At 36.1% G+C, this 17,123-nt stretch overlaps 3 protein-coding genes across 7 annotated transcripts; all 3 read left to right on the top strand.

The window, feature by feature from the left end:
* Positions 1–3,817: 3,817 nt before the first annotated feature.
* Positions 3,818–5,472, top strand: LOC127242673 (B-box zinc finger protein 24-like). The gene is made up of 3 exons (XM_051262312.1): positions 3,818–4,082; positions 4,741–5,049; positions 5,142–5,472. The coding sequence occupies exons 1-3, from the start codon at positions 3,900–3,902 to the stop codon at positions 5,352–5,354; spliced, it is 705 nt and encodes a 234-aa protein (XP_051118269.1). The 5' UTR covers positions 3,818–3,899; the 3' UTR covers positions 5,355–5,472.
* On the top strand, positions 5,411–7,239 carry LOC127242672 (probable LRR receptor-like serine/threonine-protein kinase At4g36180). Of its 2 annotated transcripts, none has more exons than XM_051262310.1 (3): positions 5,411–5,552; positions 5,640–5,787; positions 5,966–7,239. In XM_051262310.1, exons 2-3 carry the CDS (start codon positions 5,760–5,762, stop codon positions 7,087–7,089), a joined length of 1,152 nt encoding a protein of 383 aa, XP_051118267.1. In that variant the 5' UTR covers positions 5,411–5,552; positions 5,640–5,759; the 3' UTR covers positions 7,090–7,239. The 2 variants fall into 2 exon arrangements, with proteins under 2 accessions (XP_051118267.1, XP_051118268.1); XM_051262311.1 differs by having other exon boundaries at positions 5,422–5,552; positions 5,645–5,787.
* Positions 7,240–13,082: 5,843 nt separating this feature from the next.
* LOC127242516 (pentatricopeptide repeat-containing protein At1g73400, mitochondrial) lies at positions 13,083–16,921 on the top strand. Of its 4 annotated transcripts, XR_007836825.1 has the most exons (3): positions 13,083–15,148; positions 15,234–15,354; positions 16,604–16,920. XR_007836825.1 is itself a non-coding variant. In XM_051262062.1 (2 exons), exons 1-2 carry the CDS (start codon positions 13,263–13,265, stop codon positions 15,131–15,133), a joined length of 1,557 nt encoding a protein of 518 aa, XP_051118019.1. In that variant the 5' UTR covers positions 13,083–13,262; the 3' UTR covers positions 15,134–15,618. The 4 variants fall into 4 exon arrangements, 2 of the variants coding, with proteins under 2 accessions (XP_051118019.1, XP_051118020.1); XR_007836824.1 differs by having other exon boundaries at positions 13,083–15,354; positions 16,601–16,921; XM_051262062.1 differs by lacking the exon at positions 16,604–16,920 and having other exon boundaries at positions 13,083–13,318; positions 13,633–15,618.
* The last annotated feature ends 202 nt before the right edge of the window (positions 16,922–17,123 follow it).

Genomic DNA, 17,123 nt, shown 5'->3' with positions numbered 1-17,123 from the left:
CATTTCGGATTCGAATTGGGTTCGGATTGACAATTTTTTTGTTATCCTCATGGCTCAACCCGACACGAACACAACCCGAAAATACGAATTGATACCCTTAATCTTACAAAATGACAACATTAAATACATTTGTGTTTGTTTGGAACATTTGTTAGGATTTCTACAATTCATTAAAAATCCACCGCCCTCCCCCAAAATAATAATCAATTTTACATTCAAAATATTACATCAACACGTATTTATATCATTTACAACTGTTTAAATTTAAAAATTTTATTATTTAAAATCCAAACAAACACGGATAAATTGGTAATTAAATTTATTGTGAATTATGGCGTGCGGGTCACCGACGCCGTAAATGCGCCTACCAACTAACCTTACTATAAATTCTTGTAATGAATATGCACCGAATTTAATGATACTACGTGTTTGTTTTTATGCTATTTTTAACAAATGATAAAAAAAAATATGTGTGAATTTGTTATAAGGAATTAATCTATTTAATTATTTTTAATAATATAATATTCAATTCAGAATAATGTTTATTAAATTTGAATTGGTAATTTTTTTAATCTTAACTTTATTTAAATAATAATTTATATATGATATTATGTGAAAAAGTAAGTATATTTTTATAAAATTTATAAAAATTGAATCATATAAAAAATGAAAATGACTGTTTAAAGTAAATGCACAATATTTTAGGTTTTATTTGTGGAGTTTGAGTTATAAATTAAAATAATTGTTTGATTGAATAAAAATACGATATTTTTAATTTAATATAATAAATAAAAATAAATTTTAAACTTGATATTTTGAAAATATATATGAATAGTAATTTTTTTTTTTAAAATTCTACAAACGAACACCCTCTTTGAGTTTTGGAAATTTGAGAGAATTATAAAAGATTGTGTTTGATTTAATATGTTTTAAGAAAAAAATAAATATTCGATGGAGTATATATATATATTTTTTATGACGTGGGAACCCGCAGCCCCTAATAGTGCTAATAGGTTCTATTATTTATATAGATATTTTAGGAACTCTTACTATTATTTATCAATAGTTAGTTTTTAGAAACGCAATTTGTTTGAATATTTTTATTATCTAATAAAATATTACACCAAATAATCCACTTTTAAATATTTTTAAAAATTTTTAAATATCAAAACTTTCATTTAAACAAAGCCAATGTTTTTATATATATATATATATATTTAGACTATACTTATCAAAAAGATTAATTATTTTAACCGGCCCATATGGGATAATGAGAGCCTTAGATTGGGCTTCATGGACGGACAAGCCCAATAAATATTTATTCAATAGTACTTCGTTAGTCATTCAATATGTGTTCAAATATTTTGATACAATTTTTAATAAAAATAAATAACAATAAAAAAAGTATAAACACAATAGTATATTTCTTTATTAAATAGTAGTTTATGTGTATTTGTATTATATTAACATATGCCATGCAAGGATACTTGCTGTAAAACAACACACAATACATATTCAACACTATAAGTCTATAACCGTGCCCTTTACTTGCTATTCTTACGTTTAGTGGTTGTGTTTATTGGGTTTTTTTAAAATTTCTTTTTTTATTTAAATCTTAAATTAATGATACATTTGAAAAATTAAATTTTATAATAGTTCTGACAATTACTTAAATATAAGACTAAATTACACAAAATTTGAAATTGCACTAAATTTTTCATATTTCTAAAACTACGTTAATTCAATTTTGGTTTCATAAACTCTGTGTCTAACCCTCTTTAACGGTATTTGACATAAATGCACCTAAACTGCGAATAAATTTTAGAATATCAATTTCCAAACCCCTAAAATTACAAATATATTGATTTTTATTATATATAGCCTAAAAAACAGTAAAAGCGAACTCTTAAAACATAAAAAAATAACTATTTTTGAGTATATTTAATAATTTAATCAAAATTTAATATTAAAAATATTCTTATATTTAATAATTTACTCGAAAAATATCATTACATTTGTATTATAAAAAACTAATAAACGTATTTTTGTTTTTTTTTTTCTCTTGATTTCTACGGCATATTGTTGAGCAAGAAAAAACAGTTTTCGAGAATGAACCTGGTAAATTGAGTTAAGGAATGATATAGAGTTTAATGGGCAATTAACAGTAGTAGGATTTTCAGAAAAAAGGGAGTCCAAGAATAAGTCCGAGTGCTATCAAGGGAAAAGGTTTCCTCGGGAGATAACTGTGATTTCGAGGTCGGGCCTAGAGATCAGACAAGATAAGGTCGGGCTCAGAGATCAGACAAGATAAGGTCGAGCTCGGAGATCGGACATGATGAGGTCGGGTACGTAGGCCAGACCTGATAAGGTCGGGCACGGAGGTTGGACACGACAAAGTCGGGCACGGAGGTCGGACGTGACAAGGTCGGGCACGAAGTTCGGACCTGATAAGGTCGGGCACTGAGATCGGACACGACAAGGTCGGGCACGAAGGTCGGACGTGACGAGGTCGGGCACTGAGGTTGGACATGACAAGGTCGGGCACGGACGTCGGACGTGACAAGGTCGGGCACGAAGTTAGGACCTACTAAGGTTGGACGAAATAAAGTCGGGCAAGGAAAGGACGGATGAAGGAGATGATATGCATTCAGGTCGGACGGCATATAGGTCGGGCGAAATGAAATCGGGCAAGGAGATGATTGATGTGGAGGTCAGACAAGTGAAAGACGGGCTATAGGAGACGGTACAACAAGTGTGCAGGTAGGGCGAAAAGTAGTTTTGGACGGTTGAGGAAAGTTACAACCGACAAGCGGATATGAAGGCGCGACTTGGTTGTGGCGGTTGACATGGGTTTTAAATAGGTCTGTTCATGGCCTAAATAAACCATCTTCAATCGATATCAAATTCAAGAGAATTGCTTTTTGGGATCACCACTGTACTTTTTAAATCTGTAGTTTTTATTTTTTGTTATTTTACTTATGTATCCTACCTTATGTATCCTACCGTGCCTAAGGATTCCTAACTTCGGACATTTATTGTATCAAATTCGAAGATAATTTTTATTTTTGTATTTTTTTTTATTGTTGAAAAATTGCATCAATAAATATGACAACCTTCTTGGGAGAGTGATGGAGTATAACTTTTTTTTTTTTTGGGATAGTAGCCCATATAACATAAATTTTATGGACTGAGTAATAAAATAAATAAATTGACGGCGGAGTAACAAACTAGCACCACTGTAGCAAATCCATGCGAACGTCTCCATTGATGTTGAAGCTGCTGATGGCAAATAAACAAGATGATGAAGAAGAAGAAGATGGATACTAAAATGGTGAAAATTGGGTGAAATACCAATGATTTCCTTCCCTACACTATCTAATATCGAAGCTATTTGCGAAGACATGGCGTTCGACAGATTGATTCAGAAGATCAGCAAAACCCTAGCTTCAAGCATCGATAGGAATAGGATCATCCTCGGCTCTCCTCGATTCGAATCAACCTCTAGCCAAAAATTCACAGTTCTCATCAATTTTGAAAATTCGTTGCAAGGTAGGCAGGCTGGAGCTTGGCGGTCAAATCCATGGAAGAAGAAGCAAGGAAGAGCGAGAACAAAAATATGAAGCCTCGGAATTCCACAACCACATGGATTCGGCCCCACGATACCTTCGCTTGCCTCAACAGATTGCAACATTTGATTCGAAAAAATCCCATCCCCAACCCTATCCGTCACTTCATTTCCTCCCATCTTCTCCTCCAGCCACATGGTTTTGTCTCTTTCGGTTCCGGTTTCCATCACCAGCTGTCTCCGAAGATATTTTTTCTCTAATATTTTTTCTCATCGGGTGATGTATTTCCATTTTTATTGAGATTTGTTCATTTTCAACTTCAACTCTAAGAAGATGAAATTGCAGTGCGATGTGTGCGAGAAGGCTCCGGCAACGATGATTTGCTGCGCGGATGAGGCCGCATTGTGCGATGAATGTGACGTTGAAATTCACGCTGCGAACAAGCTCGCGAGCAAGCACCAGAGGCTGTTTCTGCAGTGCCTGTCGAAGAACCTCCCGCCTTGCGATATATGCAGAGTATGCGAAATCCTTATCTCTGTTTGTTGATGCTTTTTGTCTGCAATTGTTCATTCTGTGGTGCATCTGCTATGGATTGCTCCTTTGTTCTGAGTGTTATTTGGAATCTCTAACAGTATCTTAGGATTGTTGAATCATTTCTTGAGTATGGAATTGGATGATAGCAGAGTTTTGTTGCCTGCAAGAAATCTTTTCTTTTTGGTTTTGTGATCTTGAAATTTTTGAAGACAGCTTTTGCACTTCTTTTTGTGTTTCGAATGTTTTGGTTGTCAATGTTTTTTTGGGGAAAATAGTCGTTGTATGTGATATTTTATATAGAAAATAAATATATGTTTATTGGAAGATTGCATGGTAAAAATTTCATATGGGATTCAAAAGCTGGATTCGGTATAAGTAATTTACAGTATGTTCTTGTTGTATTGTAAGTGTTCTTGTTTATGCTGTTTTTTTGGAGAAATATAGTTGTTGGATGTGATGTTCTTAAAAGAAAAAATTGGTATGCTTTCATTGGGACGGCGAGATTACGCCATAAAATTCTAATACTTTCTTGCATTATCCTATGGATTTTACAAACTTGAGCAAGATGATTATATGTTACAAAAAATTCTGAAGAACATGATAGGATAGTATTTATTTTATGTTCTTGTATTCGGCGTAGGAGAAAGCAGCTTTCATTTTCTGTGTGGAGGATCGCGCGCTCTTCTGCAAGGACTGCGACGAGCCCATTCATTTATCGTGCAATCTTGCAAGAAACCATCAGCGATACTTAGCTACCGGAATTCGAGTAGCTTTGAATTCCAGTTGTGATAAGGAAATGTCCGAGGGACAGATTGAGCCAAAGCCTCCAAAATCAAATCCAAAAACGACTGCTTTTGCTGTTTCCTCGCAGCCTGTTTCTGGATTTGCATCGCCATCTTGGGCAGTTGATGATTTGTTACAGTTTTCAGATTGCGGTGTCTTTGATAAGGTAAGAAAGTTCGAATTCTTCTGATTGGATTACCTTTCTCTGCTGATAAAAACAGAGTTGTTGCGAAATCAACCATTTTTCCATGGATGCAGAAGGAACAGGTCGTGTTTAGCGAGTTCGAATGGTTGGCAGATGTTAATCTCTTCGGCGAATCAGCTGCAGCCGAAGTGCCTCAGCTATCATCGTCTCAGCCGAGCAACACAGTCGCCTACAGATCTACAAAATTCCACAGTGCTCACAAGAAGCCTCGAATCGAAACTCCAGATCACCACGACGATCATTTCATAGTTCCTGATCTCGGCTGAACCTTCATATATTTACCGTGTATCGTTTGTTGCCTGCGTTTTACGTTTTCTTATCTCTGCAACCTTGGTTCTGTGCTGTGATATTGTTATACGATTATATTTGTTAAACTTCCGTCGATGTCGCTCTCCCGGCTTCCTTTTCAGTTAATTTTTTTTCGTATATGGATCCACTGATGGTTGATTTTCCCTAACTCATTGGTAAGGCTTTGGCTGTGTATGTGTAAGTAAGTTTTTCGATTTTCTTCGAGCACTGTAACTACGGACTAATGCTTTGTTTCACTGCAGGACAGAGCTGTTTCTTAGAAAGCTCAAATTGGCTGTGAGGAACTGATGAACTAACAGCCACAGAACACACACAGCAAACATTTTTTGTGCCTGCAACCTAATCCGAGAAGCTCGTTTCGCATGCGATTGACCATTTTTCGCCATCAAGGTAACTCGATCTTTAGCATTCGATTGTGCTAATATAAGGAGCTTCCCGGCGTGTGGTTTCAGTAATTTCCGGTCGTGCGAAATGGCTTCATCCATTCGTTCAATATTCTCTCCGTATTCTTGCACAGCTTTTACATTTCTTTTCCTAACGCTTGTCGATTCGAAAACTTTGGAATCAGATGTCGAAGTTCTTCAGTCGATCAGGCAGTCGATCGATCCCAACACAATTGCGTCCTCCATATTCCTCCGGACTTGGGATTTCGAGATCGATCCATGCGAGTCGCCGGGGACTCGCTTCCTCGGAATTCTATGCTCCTTTCCCGGCGGTAATTCCAGCAACCGTGTTATCGAAATCAACTTGGAAGCCGATGGGCTCGAGGGGTTCCTCAGCCCCATTCTCGGAAACCTCCGGGAGCTCACATTACTGAACCTGAGTAAGAACAAGTTCCGCGGCCCGATTCCTGAGTCGATCGTCAATGCGACGAAGATCACCCGACTGATGCTTCAAGAAAACTACCTGTCCGGCGACATTCCTCCCGGCCTGAAAAATCTCAAAGGGCTTGAAATTCTCGACCTCTCTCGGAACAGGCTATCCGGTCCCATCCCCGTCGGGATATCCAGCCTGCGCAGCTTGACTTACTTAAGCTTGTCGAATAATGAACTCGCAGGCCGAATCCCGGACATGACAGGACTATGGCAGCTCGAGAAACTCGACTTGAGCAACAACGAGCTCTCGGGGAATCTCCCGGAGCTCCCGAGCAGCTTACGAGCCGTGTTCTTGGGCCAGAACTTGCTCTACGGCCACATCGCGACCATCGACCGGCTGCAGCGCGTCGTGCAGCTGCACTTGAGCGGCAACCGGTTCACGGGGCTGGTGAACCAAGGCGTGCTCGTGCTGCCGGTGGTGAGACACATCGACCTCTCGTCCAACCGGTTCACGGAAATGGAGGTCAAGAAAATGACTAGCAAGCGGACGCAGCTGGAGGTCCTCGAGCTGCAGAAAAACCGGATCAGCGGGCGGCTTCCGTTGAACCTGATCACGTACAAGAACTTGAGTTCTGTGAACTTGGGCCATAACCTGTTCTCCGGCGAAATTCCGACGGAGTACGGGGAGCGTGTCGAGAAAGGTTACTGGAGGAGTTTGTATCTCGACAACAACCTGCTCGAAGGATCCGTGCCGGCGGGGTTGGTGAACAGCACCGTCTCCGGCAGCCTCGCGCGCAACTGTATAACGTGCAACCGTGGGATTCCGATGTGCCGCGGCGGCCAGAAGCCGGCGTCGGACTGTATCGGACGTGGCTAAAATGCTGCCGGAAAACCTCTATATATATATACATATATGCATGGTTTATGGTTAGTTGTTGCATTTGAATTATGTAAAAGATAGAAATAAGAATTCAATCTTTTGGGCAACATCCGATCAAAAACAAAGAATTCAATCTTTTGGGCAACAGATAGAATTACACAATTTAGTGATGTTATGCAGGGGTGGGGTGTACACATTCAGTTATTTGCAAAGACGTAGGTATTTCATATCCGAATCGAATAGAAAAAATATCCAAATCCTAAATCATGAACCGAAATCGAACCGAAAAATTTGATTAATCGAATTTTCGATTAATCGAAAATATTTGAAATATTTGCAAGTAATTCGAAATAAAAATCGAAATTAAAAATATATATATTAAAAAATAATTTAAATTTTAATTAAATAAAAATATTTACAAATAATTTAAATATTTGAACCGAAACCGAACCGAATATAATTATTAACATAAATTTTAAAATTTAATAATATAAATATATTCGGTTAGATTAACCAAACCGAACAAAATATTAAAAACCACAGTCGAACCGAATCGAAGAAATATCAAATAAGTATGCCTTTGTTTGCTTAGTGAATAGAGTCAAAATTGCTCAACCAACCTCTACTTTCAATGTCTGCCCATATAATTTTAAGGCACAATTAGCTTTAAATCCCTATTTTGTCTAATTTATTAAGAATCAGTCCCCATTACTAAATTTTTATTCTGTAGTCCCTACTTTTTCATTTTACTCATTCTTGACTCTCTATCATTTCTTTATTTCTGATTTAGCTCTCAAATCCCTTTCACAAGTTGGTTATTCTTCGCGCGGAATTGGGAGTAAAACCTGTTAGTCCAGAATCATTGGATCAAAAATCACCACAGTAGCCGCGTTGCCCATAAGCCAACAATCGCGAAGAACCATTTTCTTTTTTTCTTGTTTGATATTTTCGTGCCACTGCGAGCCCTTCTTCTCCGGTGAAGAGTGACGTCGGAATTTTACAAAGGTTAGGACCTCTATTTTAAAATGGGTAGTTTATGTCTCATGAGGTGATTATTTTGTGATAAATCTTACTAGTGCAGCACTCCCTCATTTTCTATTTCATTTCATCTTCACACTTTTTCCTAATGTAATCTCTCGTTAATTTCGCACAAAATTGGAAGGGGAATCTACTCGCTCATAATCCAGTGAACGTGAAATTGTAATTACAGATCACTGGCCTAGATTCCGACAAACACAAAGACCCATCTATCCCAATTTGTTACGGCCATTGGACAACAATCCATTTCTCTTCGAAGAAGACCCACCTTGTTGTTTTCAAAAGGTTAGAACATCTGTTCTTGATTGATTGTAGATATATTATGTGTGGTGAATGAATACCAAATCTCAACCCTGATGCATTTTTCATATTTTTTTTCCTATCTCCCATTTGGAAAACACATTATGTTAATAGTAGTGAGGTAAATGTCTAATGCACTTCACATGTTCGATAAAATGTCTCAAAAAATTACATGTATTAGTGTAAGAGAATTTAATAATTTTTTGTTCAAAGTATTGAGTTATAATTTCACTTTTCATGAATATGCACTATTTTGGAGTTTCAATCAACAATTATATCCTCAATATTGTCATCACTAGTTATTTTTGTGCATTTATAATCTTTTGTAGTTTGGTGTTGATATTATAGAAAACAATGTTATAGTGATGGTTAAAATAACATTGTTGGATTGCCTACAGCCTTACTTCTTCAAGTATTGATTTATATATGGTATATATAATTATAATTTATTATAGTCCAGTAGGTTTAGATTAGTGTGTAAAAATATTATATTCATGTACTCTAATTGTACAATTTATTATATAATCACATATTTTTTCCTAAGTTGCTGAACATTAATATTTTATCTATTTATGGGCAGAAGCATCGTGCTAAAGTGACTATTCTTCATCCATTTACCAAAAATTCAGAACAAATCAAGACGCTGATATCTTAATTGCAGCTGCAGAAGTACTCAATTTGGTCCGTGATAGTTGGTTAAAGCCAAACGCAATTGTTGTAGATATTTAAATGTGTAATTTTTTTTTGTATTTTGAAAGAATGTCCATCAATCCTCTCATTGTAATTACTTTTGGCGTCCTAAACATAATGTAATGTTGTATATAAATATACAACAATAAGAGCATTGTTGCATTGAAGCTCTTTTCTAAATTTGATGTATTATGGTAGATGAACAAAAATTATGGGTATGTGAGATAGTATTTTATATATGACTTGTTGACAACAAAGGTTTCTGAAAATTTAACAGAGGTACATCGGAGCTCTACTGGAGTACTTTCCTACTCAACTGAGTTACTATTTTATTAAATGCTTCTGATTGATTGATATTTGAGTTTGTGAGTGTGAAAATTTAGATTATTATGTTATGGGTCAAAATATTTTAGAAAAGATGTGTTTGTCCTATTACACAAAAAACACTTGAAATCCTAGTGGTAGATTACAGCTCGCGCTTTCACTTGAATGTTGTTGTGTGTGTGTTATGATGTAGATTACTATGTAATTGTCCAAAGATTTTCAATTCCTGGCAGCAATTATTTACTCTAACAACCAATATAATTTAACTTAGTCATTTATGACTTGTTTAGCCATCTACAAGTGGAGGTTGGACTATAATTGTACATATGCCACACAATATAACGAAGTTATTTTTGACTTATTTAGTCATCTATAGTAAATATATGTTATTTATCTTTTCAAACAATTTAGGGTGCCGCGGAAATACTATCACGATGAATTCATCCTTGGTTACCGACAACAAGTGAATAATTTGAACAAAAAGTGTCTGTTTTCCAAGCACATGTTATCATAGTATAAATACTCGTTACTGAAGCATATAATACCAGTATTATAGGTACATAAGATCTGTGACAAGATATGTCCGTATTTGATGCAGGTATGTAAGTATGTGCTTTGGGTACATACACCGACATTCAAGGTATAGATGATAATTGCTTAGGTATTTTCTTTGTAGTAGAAGGTATTCGTGAATGTGATTGATTTCAGTTGATCCCCTGAGGGGCACAAACTCGGTGAGAGTACTTCATCTCCTAGCATTGTTGGAAAAATTTAGGTACTGTACATTTATATTTGATAGCTCATGCCATACTTTTCAATGGAAAGACTACAAAATATGTATGAGTAACAAAAAAACATAATTTAACTCTAAGTTATTTAATACTTGTTCAGTCATCCATAATAAATATGTGTTATTTAGCTTTACATACAGTTACGGAATTTACGAAAATATTATAATGATGAATTTATCCCTATTTACAGACAAAAATTGAATATTTTGAATTGAGAACAACTTGTTTTCCAAGCACAAGTTTCCAAGCATAGATACTAGTTATAGGAGCATATGAGATACTAATTCCGGAGTATATTGGTAAACGACTGAGGTACCCGTTGATGCTAACATGTGTGAATGAATGAGATGTTGTAATATAATGTCGCTCCTATAGTGTTTGAAATCTATTATTGTGAATTCAATTGGAGAGAATACTCTCCAATTATTAATACTCTCCATTATTAATTTGTACAACCATTGCATATGCATCATAACTAAGTACTACTCTTACCAACAACACAACTAACTAACGCCATAGCCTATTGTTCACCTATATGGATCATGTTGTTAATTTTTATAAACAACTTTTTAATTTTCTAAATTGGTATAATTGACTATGTTAAAGATGAATACATCCCATGTTCGAATATTGTTAAAGATAATGTTATACTTTACTTAATGTTCGAGATATGAATTATTAGACCCCCCAGACATAAATAACTTAACTTGGGGTATTTTCTAGCTTAATATAGGTATATCATTAAATAACCGAGGTCTGTCGTGTTTGACAAGAAGTATGTATCAATGTGATGAGGGCATAAACTTTCGCAGTACATGTATATAATTTTCTTTCTTAGGTGTACCACTAATGTAGTTAGGTATCCATATATGCACTTCTGTTCATTGCAAGCATCACTTCAATCATTGTAAGGTCTTGTAATGAATTAGTTAATTTCAATTTAAGAGCAATATGCATAACTTTTCTGGTTTGTTGTTGTCTTCATACAAGGATAACCTTCATAATTAATGAATAACATGTATATGAGCATATATATATTTTGAAGGTATTTCGATCTAGTTAGACGGGTACATCAATCTGTTGTTGAGGTACAATATGTGCATTATTGCAATTTTAACCATGCGAAGAATTAATCATACGGCACAATTTATAGCATTACTCCAAACTTTGAGTTTCACCAAATTTAACCTATAATTCAATCCCTCAATAGATCTTAATATAATATCATTGAAGATGAGGCATATTACACAATTCAACCAACAATTCAATCGAAATAACACACTACTCAAATCAAGCACAAATAACAAAACTCAAATAAATCCCATATCCATCCAAATTCATTACAACATTCACTTACCATGTGTTGTTCATTGAAATCTACGGTTCGTCGGTGGACCTTTTAGTATTTTGGTCGTAATTTTACTGCGATAGCTCTTTATATTATCAAACTTGCTGCCGATACTACCAGATTCGCATGGATGTAACACTCGGAGAACATACAGACCAATCAGTACTACAAACCGATAGATAACCGATATGTATTCTTTACCCAATCTGTAAATAAATATCATTAATACACATTATCCAAATCTTGAATTTATTTTAAAGTTTGTCAGAATCTATCAGGAGTATGTAACAATACATTCCGAGTACACAGTAGTCCCTTAAAAGTCTATTACTTAGCAAACTAAACCTGAAAAATGCAATTCGGGGTACCTAACATAACCGCATTTACTAACCCGCAAATATAAGTAATTATCGATCAATCAAACAAACAAAAAAATATTAAATTATGCAACTCCAGGTAACTAAACAAAATGTATATCTATAAAATTAACTAAAATTACAAATTAAACAAATAAAATCACCTAAAAAATTGGTGTCAAAATAAAAACCCAACTCGGTCTACGTAGACAAACATACGAACAATTTCAAACCCAATTAACAAACACAACTACACCGATCACCCAGGGCAACACCGAACCGATCGAGGCATACAAATATTGGACTAAGACTTATACCCAAAACAATCGAACAAACTACGATATAAAATACTAATGTTAGACAAAATAAAAAATCGAAAAAGGTCTTACTTTTTCGAGCTTGTCTTTGGGGATGAGAGTGGGTCAGTTGTTTTCTTCACCATTTTTGCACCGATCGTTCAATACTTGATCACCGAGCGTTGGAGAACACTGGTTCGCCTGATAATGGAAGATGTAGGGTTTAAAATTGAGGAGAGTTATGAGAGGTTTTTCTGCCTAAACTCCTGTTAAATCGTAAGTAACTATCTTTATTTTACTATTTTTTTTTTTAATTCATAAAAAAAAAGTACTCGATATTTAACTAGAAGTATATAAAATTATAACGAGGGTAGAGCGGAAAGTAATGTAGGTATATATTGCAACATTAGAAGTATTTATTAATCTATTTCAAGTACTTGTTGTGTTTACAACGGTGAATTAAGAGAAAAAATAAATTGGGGAGCTATAATAAACCTAATCTATAAAATAGGAACTGCAGACTAATTAATTTTCAAGAGAGACTGATTTACAAGTGAATTTTACTGACAGAGACTTTAGTCCAAGTCTCCTTAATTTTAAAACTTTATTCCTCTTTTAAAAAATATTACACAAAATACATTTTTAGAAGTTTTGTAAAATATTTTCGAAACTCGTTCAAATTAATGTCATATATTTTTAAATGATTATTTTATATTTTTACGTGTCGAGAAATATATCTTAACATTCCTTACTATTTATTTTCATTTATTTTCACTATTTAAGTTTGTTTAACTTGAGGGCAATATTGTCAGCACACCTATTTAAATGTCTGTCGAGGCTTGGAAGTTCTTATTTAGTGAAGAGAGAAGTGAACGAAGAACTCCTCTCATTCTCATTCCCAGCATTCGAATTTGGGATTCTGGTTTTGGATTCCGAAGTTCTGCGAGAATGGTTTCGATTCATTTGCTTATTTACGGATTAGAATTCTCCGATCTGCCTTGTTGACGCGTTTGAAGCATAAACTTAGATGCTCGCTACCTGTTCGACGAATTGCCGCAACAGTATCATTGTTCTTGCATCTCTGTAAGCTCTTATACTCTTGAACTTACTCCATTAAGGATTTTTCGATTTTCCTTTTGTTTGTTCTATGCATTTTTTCCGGTGATGCTTCGGCGCGTTTTAGTTCCACTTGCTTTATCCAAAGCTGGAAGATTTTTGACAAGTTCATCCAAAGCATCATTCACGAAATATGGTGTTTCGTTAAGTAGGATTAATGAATGTGGGAAAATTCAGGGGTTCCCGAAGTCGATACTCGATCATAAATGGCTTATCAGCTCATGTTTTCTACGTGGATCAACAATTGAGTATTCAACCATCTCTTGTTTGTGGCTTTCCAGCTCGAATTCTAGGAAATTTTGCAGTTTAGAGCCTTTGGGATCGAAGAATGTCTCTGATGATTGTGAGATTGATTCTGTCGATACGGTCTATAAATTGGTGTTGGATCACTCGAATCCCGAATACAAAATGGAGAGTGCTCTTGAAACAGTCGATGTTAAATTGACGACGCCTCTTGTGTTAGAGGTCTTGCATAGGCTTCGATTCGATGAGAAAACGGCGTTCAGGTTCTTTACTTTGGTAGGCCGTCGAGAAGACTATCATCACGAGGCTGAATCGTATAACAAAATGATCGACATTCTTTCGAGTACTAAGCACAAGGTGAAACAGTTTCGAATTGTTTGCGATCTTCTGGATTACATGAAACGCCGCAACAAACGGTCTGTTCCCGTCGATGTGCTGACGATGAATCTGAGACGGTACACGGAGAACCACTTGACGCATCTTCAGAAGTTTTCGAAGAAAAAGAAGATAAGAGTGAAGACGAAGCCAGAGATAAATGCGCTAAATTTACTGCTCGATGCTTTGTGCAAGTGCTGTCTCGTCGAGGACGCTGAGCTGATGGTTGCTCGGGTGAAAAGCAAGATCAAACCCGATGCGCAGACGTATAGTATTCTGTTCTTCGGATGGTGCCGAGTCCGGAATCCGTATCGAGGCATGAAAGTGCTCCAGGAGATGATCGATGTAGGTCACGCGCCGGATAATTTCACGTACAACACTGCGATCGATACCTTCTGCAAGTCGGGAATGCTGAAAGAAGCGCGCGAGCTTTTGGGGTTCATGAAAACCAATGGGTCGACTACGTCGTCGCCGACTGCAAAAACGTACTCGATTATGATGCTCGCGCTCGTCCGGAACGATCGAATGGATGAATCCCTTAAACTCTTGGAAGAAATGATCGGCAACGGCTGCCTCCCTGACGTAACGACATACAAAGAAATTGTCGAAGGTATGGTTTCGTGCGGACACGTCGAAGCTGCGTATGGATTTTTAGAAGCGATGGCGCGGACGGGGTACCCTCCCGATATTGTTACGTACAACTGTTTTCTCAAGGTTCTCTGCGGAAGTAAGAATCGGGAAGAGTCAATTAGGCTTTTCGAGAAAATGACGGAGGCGGGGTGTGCGCCAAGCGTGCAAACCTACAACATTTTGATCGAAATGTTCTTCGCGATGGGCGATCCCGACGGCGCGTTTGACGCTTGGGATGAGATGGATCGGAGGGGATGTGCGCGCGACACGGACACTTATTGCGTGATGATCGAAGGGCTGTTCGGATGCAATAACGCGACGGATGCGATGTTTCTTCTCGAACAAGTGATCGATCGGGGGATGAAATTGCCGTATAAGAAATTCGATACCTTTCTGATGCGGCTCTCTGCCGCGGGCGATCTTCGAGCGATCCAAAAACTATCGGAGCACATGAGGAGGTTCTACAATTCAGCTATGGCGCGACGGTTTGCGCTAAATCAAAAGCGTAAAAGCACGAGCCTTCGAGGGAAATGAGAAGATTGAAATCTGGTGATCGAAAATGGTTCGATTTTTAGTCCGTCGACTGCCATGCATAATCTTTAACGATTGCTTTTTTGTTCCTTATGGCGAACAGATCGAAGCAGATGGACCTCGGAGGAGTCGGTTAGTCATTCGATGGAACCGGAGAGGCTGATTGAATCGATCGTTTGTGTTTGAATCTTCATCCCGATTGATCGATGCATGTAACAGGGAAGGTACGATGATCTTGCTATTTTTACTGTCTTGAAGCTAATCTTGCTCGGTTAATCGAATTTTCGGTTTGGCTAAGCGATGGATCAATGGGCCTTCGACCTATCGAATCGTCTTCTTTAGGAGAAAAATTTTGAGCTCATTGTTTCTTGTCTTTAATTTGCCGCTGTTGAGAAAAATTATTGGATTTGATATTTTATAAAGCTGCAAAATAAAATAAATATTTAATTTAATATTTTTTTTAGAAAAAAGTATTGCTAAAGAATAATATCAAAATCCCATGGCTAAACAGAACACAAATTTGCGTTGTCCTTTGTTCTTAGATGCAATTGTATATAGGGATGGACACGGTTTGGGTATTTGCACATATCTAATTGGATCGAACAAATACCCGAAATTGCGAATCGTATTCGAACCAAAAATTTCGATTAATAAAAAATATTTGGAATATTTGCAACCGAAAAAGAATATATATATTAAAAAATAATTTAAATTCTAATCAAATAAAAATAAATAGAGTAAAAATCATTTTTGATCTCATTTAATATCATAATTATCAATTTTGGTCTCATTAAAAAAAAAATTATCAATTTTGGTCTCATTCCAAGATGGTTGACTGAGACTGAACACGGCCGGCCGTGGTGGATGACTCAGAAGGTGACTGTGCGTCCCACTCAACACGGTCGTGTTGATTACCCTGTACTTCTGAACACGGTCGTGTTCCTGCCGGTGTTCTGAACACAGTCATGTTTCTGCCCGCCCATGTTTTCAACGTAGTCATGTTCTCCGTGTTCTAGGCCATATTATGACCATGTTTTCAATATAATCATATTATTATTATTTTCACTTTTTGGTTAAAATTATTTGATATAAATATATAATTTAACAAAAATAATTTTTACAATTAGTTCACAATATAAAAAATAATTAAATTTTAATATTTTAAAAATATATAAAAATAATAAGTTTGGTTAACTTAACTTAAAAAAATATCAAAAATCGAAATCGAACCGAACCAACCAAATATCAAATATGTAATATTTGTATTCGAACCGAATTTGTTCGATTAACCGAAAATTCGGTTCGATTCAGTTCGGTTCAGCGGTTCGACGGTTCGGTTCGACTTTTTTGAGCACCCCTTAGCTGTATAGGAGTTAAACCACAAGTTCTCTTTAGAGGTTTCTTTTTTTAAAAAAAAAAAAATCATCTTTGTGAGGCATTCCTAACTCTAATCAATTCGATCTGCCTAAGAAGAGGGATCGAAGATAGGGTGGCGTGGACAAGATCATCGAATGGAATTTTCACAACGAGAGAAGGCTGTCAAGCAATCCAAAATAGTAAAGTACATTGTCTGTTGGCAGATCATATTTGGGTAAGTGTTGCTCCTTTCAAGTCCCGATTGTTATTGTAAGGAAATCCCTATTAGAATGGATTTGGTTAGAAGAGGAATAACGATAAATAGGGAAGTAGAGTGTCCAATGTGCGGATTAGAAGATGAAAAGATCGATCATATTTTTGTGCAATGCAATTTCACTACACATTTGTAGTGGTCGATGATTGAACAGTTCAATATTTCGTGGTCCCTCCCGAGGGATGTGCGGGGGCTCTTCCCGAGTTGGAAGTAAATCCGAAAAGGTAAATTTAAGAAAATAGTTTGGGATTTTTTATGCTATGTTGTGATATGGTGCATTTGAATTTTCTAAAGAAAATCTCCATCGAAATCGGATATGGTTGAAAGGGTAATATGAATAATGTGAAAATGGTTCAATGCTAA

The sequence above is a fragment of the Andrographis paniculata genome, unplaced genomic scaffold (assembly GCF_009805555.1).
Source record: "Andrographis paniculata isolate CXL003 unplaced genomic scaffold, ASM980555v1 Contig87END, whole genome shotgun sequence".
Lineage (NCBI taxonomy): Eukaryota > Viridiplantae > Streptophyta > Magnoliopsida > Lamiales > Acanthaceae > Andrographis > Andrographis paniculata.
This window is presented reverse-complemented; position numbering and strand designations above follow the sequence as displayed.

What these genes read in the sequence shown, in the direction of transcription:
- LOC127242672 (XM_051262310.1), top strand. Translation starts at nt 5,760, where the DNA reads ATGCGATTGACCATTTTTCGCCATCAAG. An exon ending in GACCATTTTTCGCCATCAAG is followed by an intron (nt 5,788 to 5,965) that starts GTAACTCGATCT and finishes CTTTGGAATCAG; the next exon opens with ATGTCGAAGTTCTTCAGTCG.
- LOC127242673 (XM_051262312.1), top strand. Translation starts at nt 3,900, where the DNA reads ATGAAATTGCAGTGCGATGTGTGCGAGAAGGCTCCGGCAACGATGATT. An exon ending in CGCCTTGCGATATATGCAGA is followed by an intron (nt 4,083 to 4,740) that starts GTATGCGAAATC and finishes TATTCGGCGTAG; the next exon opens with GAGAAAGCAGCTTTCATTTT. An exon ending in ATTGCGGTGTCTTTGATAAG is followed by an intron (nt 5,050 to 5,141) that starts GTAAGAAAGTTC and finishes CCATGGATGCAG; the next exon opens with AAGGAACAGGTCGTGTTTAG.
- LOC127242516 (XM_051262062.1), top strand. Translation starts at nt 13,263, where the DNA reads ATGCTCGCTACCTGTTCGACGAATTGCCGCAACAGTATCATTGTTCTT. An exon ending in ATCATTGTTCTTGCATCTCT is followed by an intron (nt 13,319 to 13,632) that starts GTAAGCTCTTAT and finishes GTGGCTTTCCAG; the next exon opens with CTCGAATTCTAGGAAATTTT.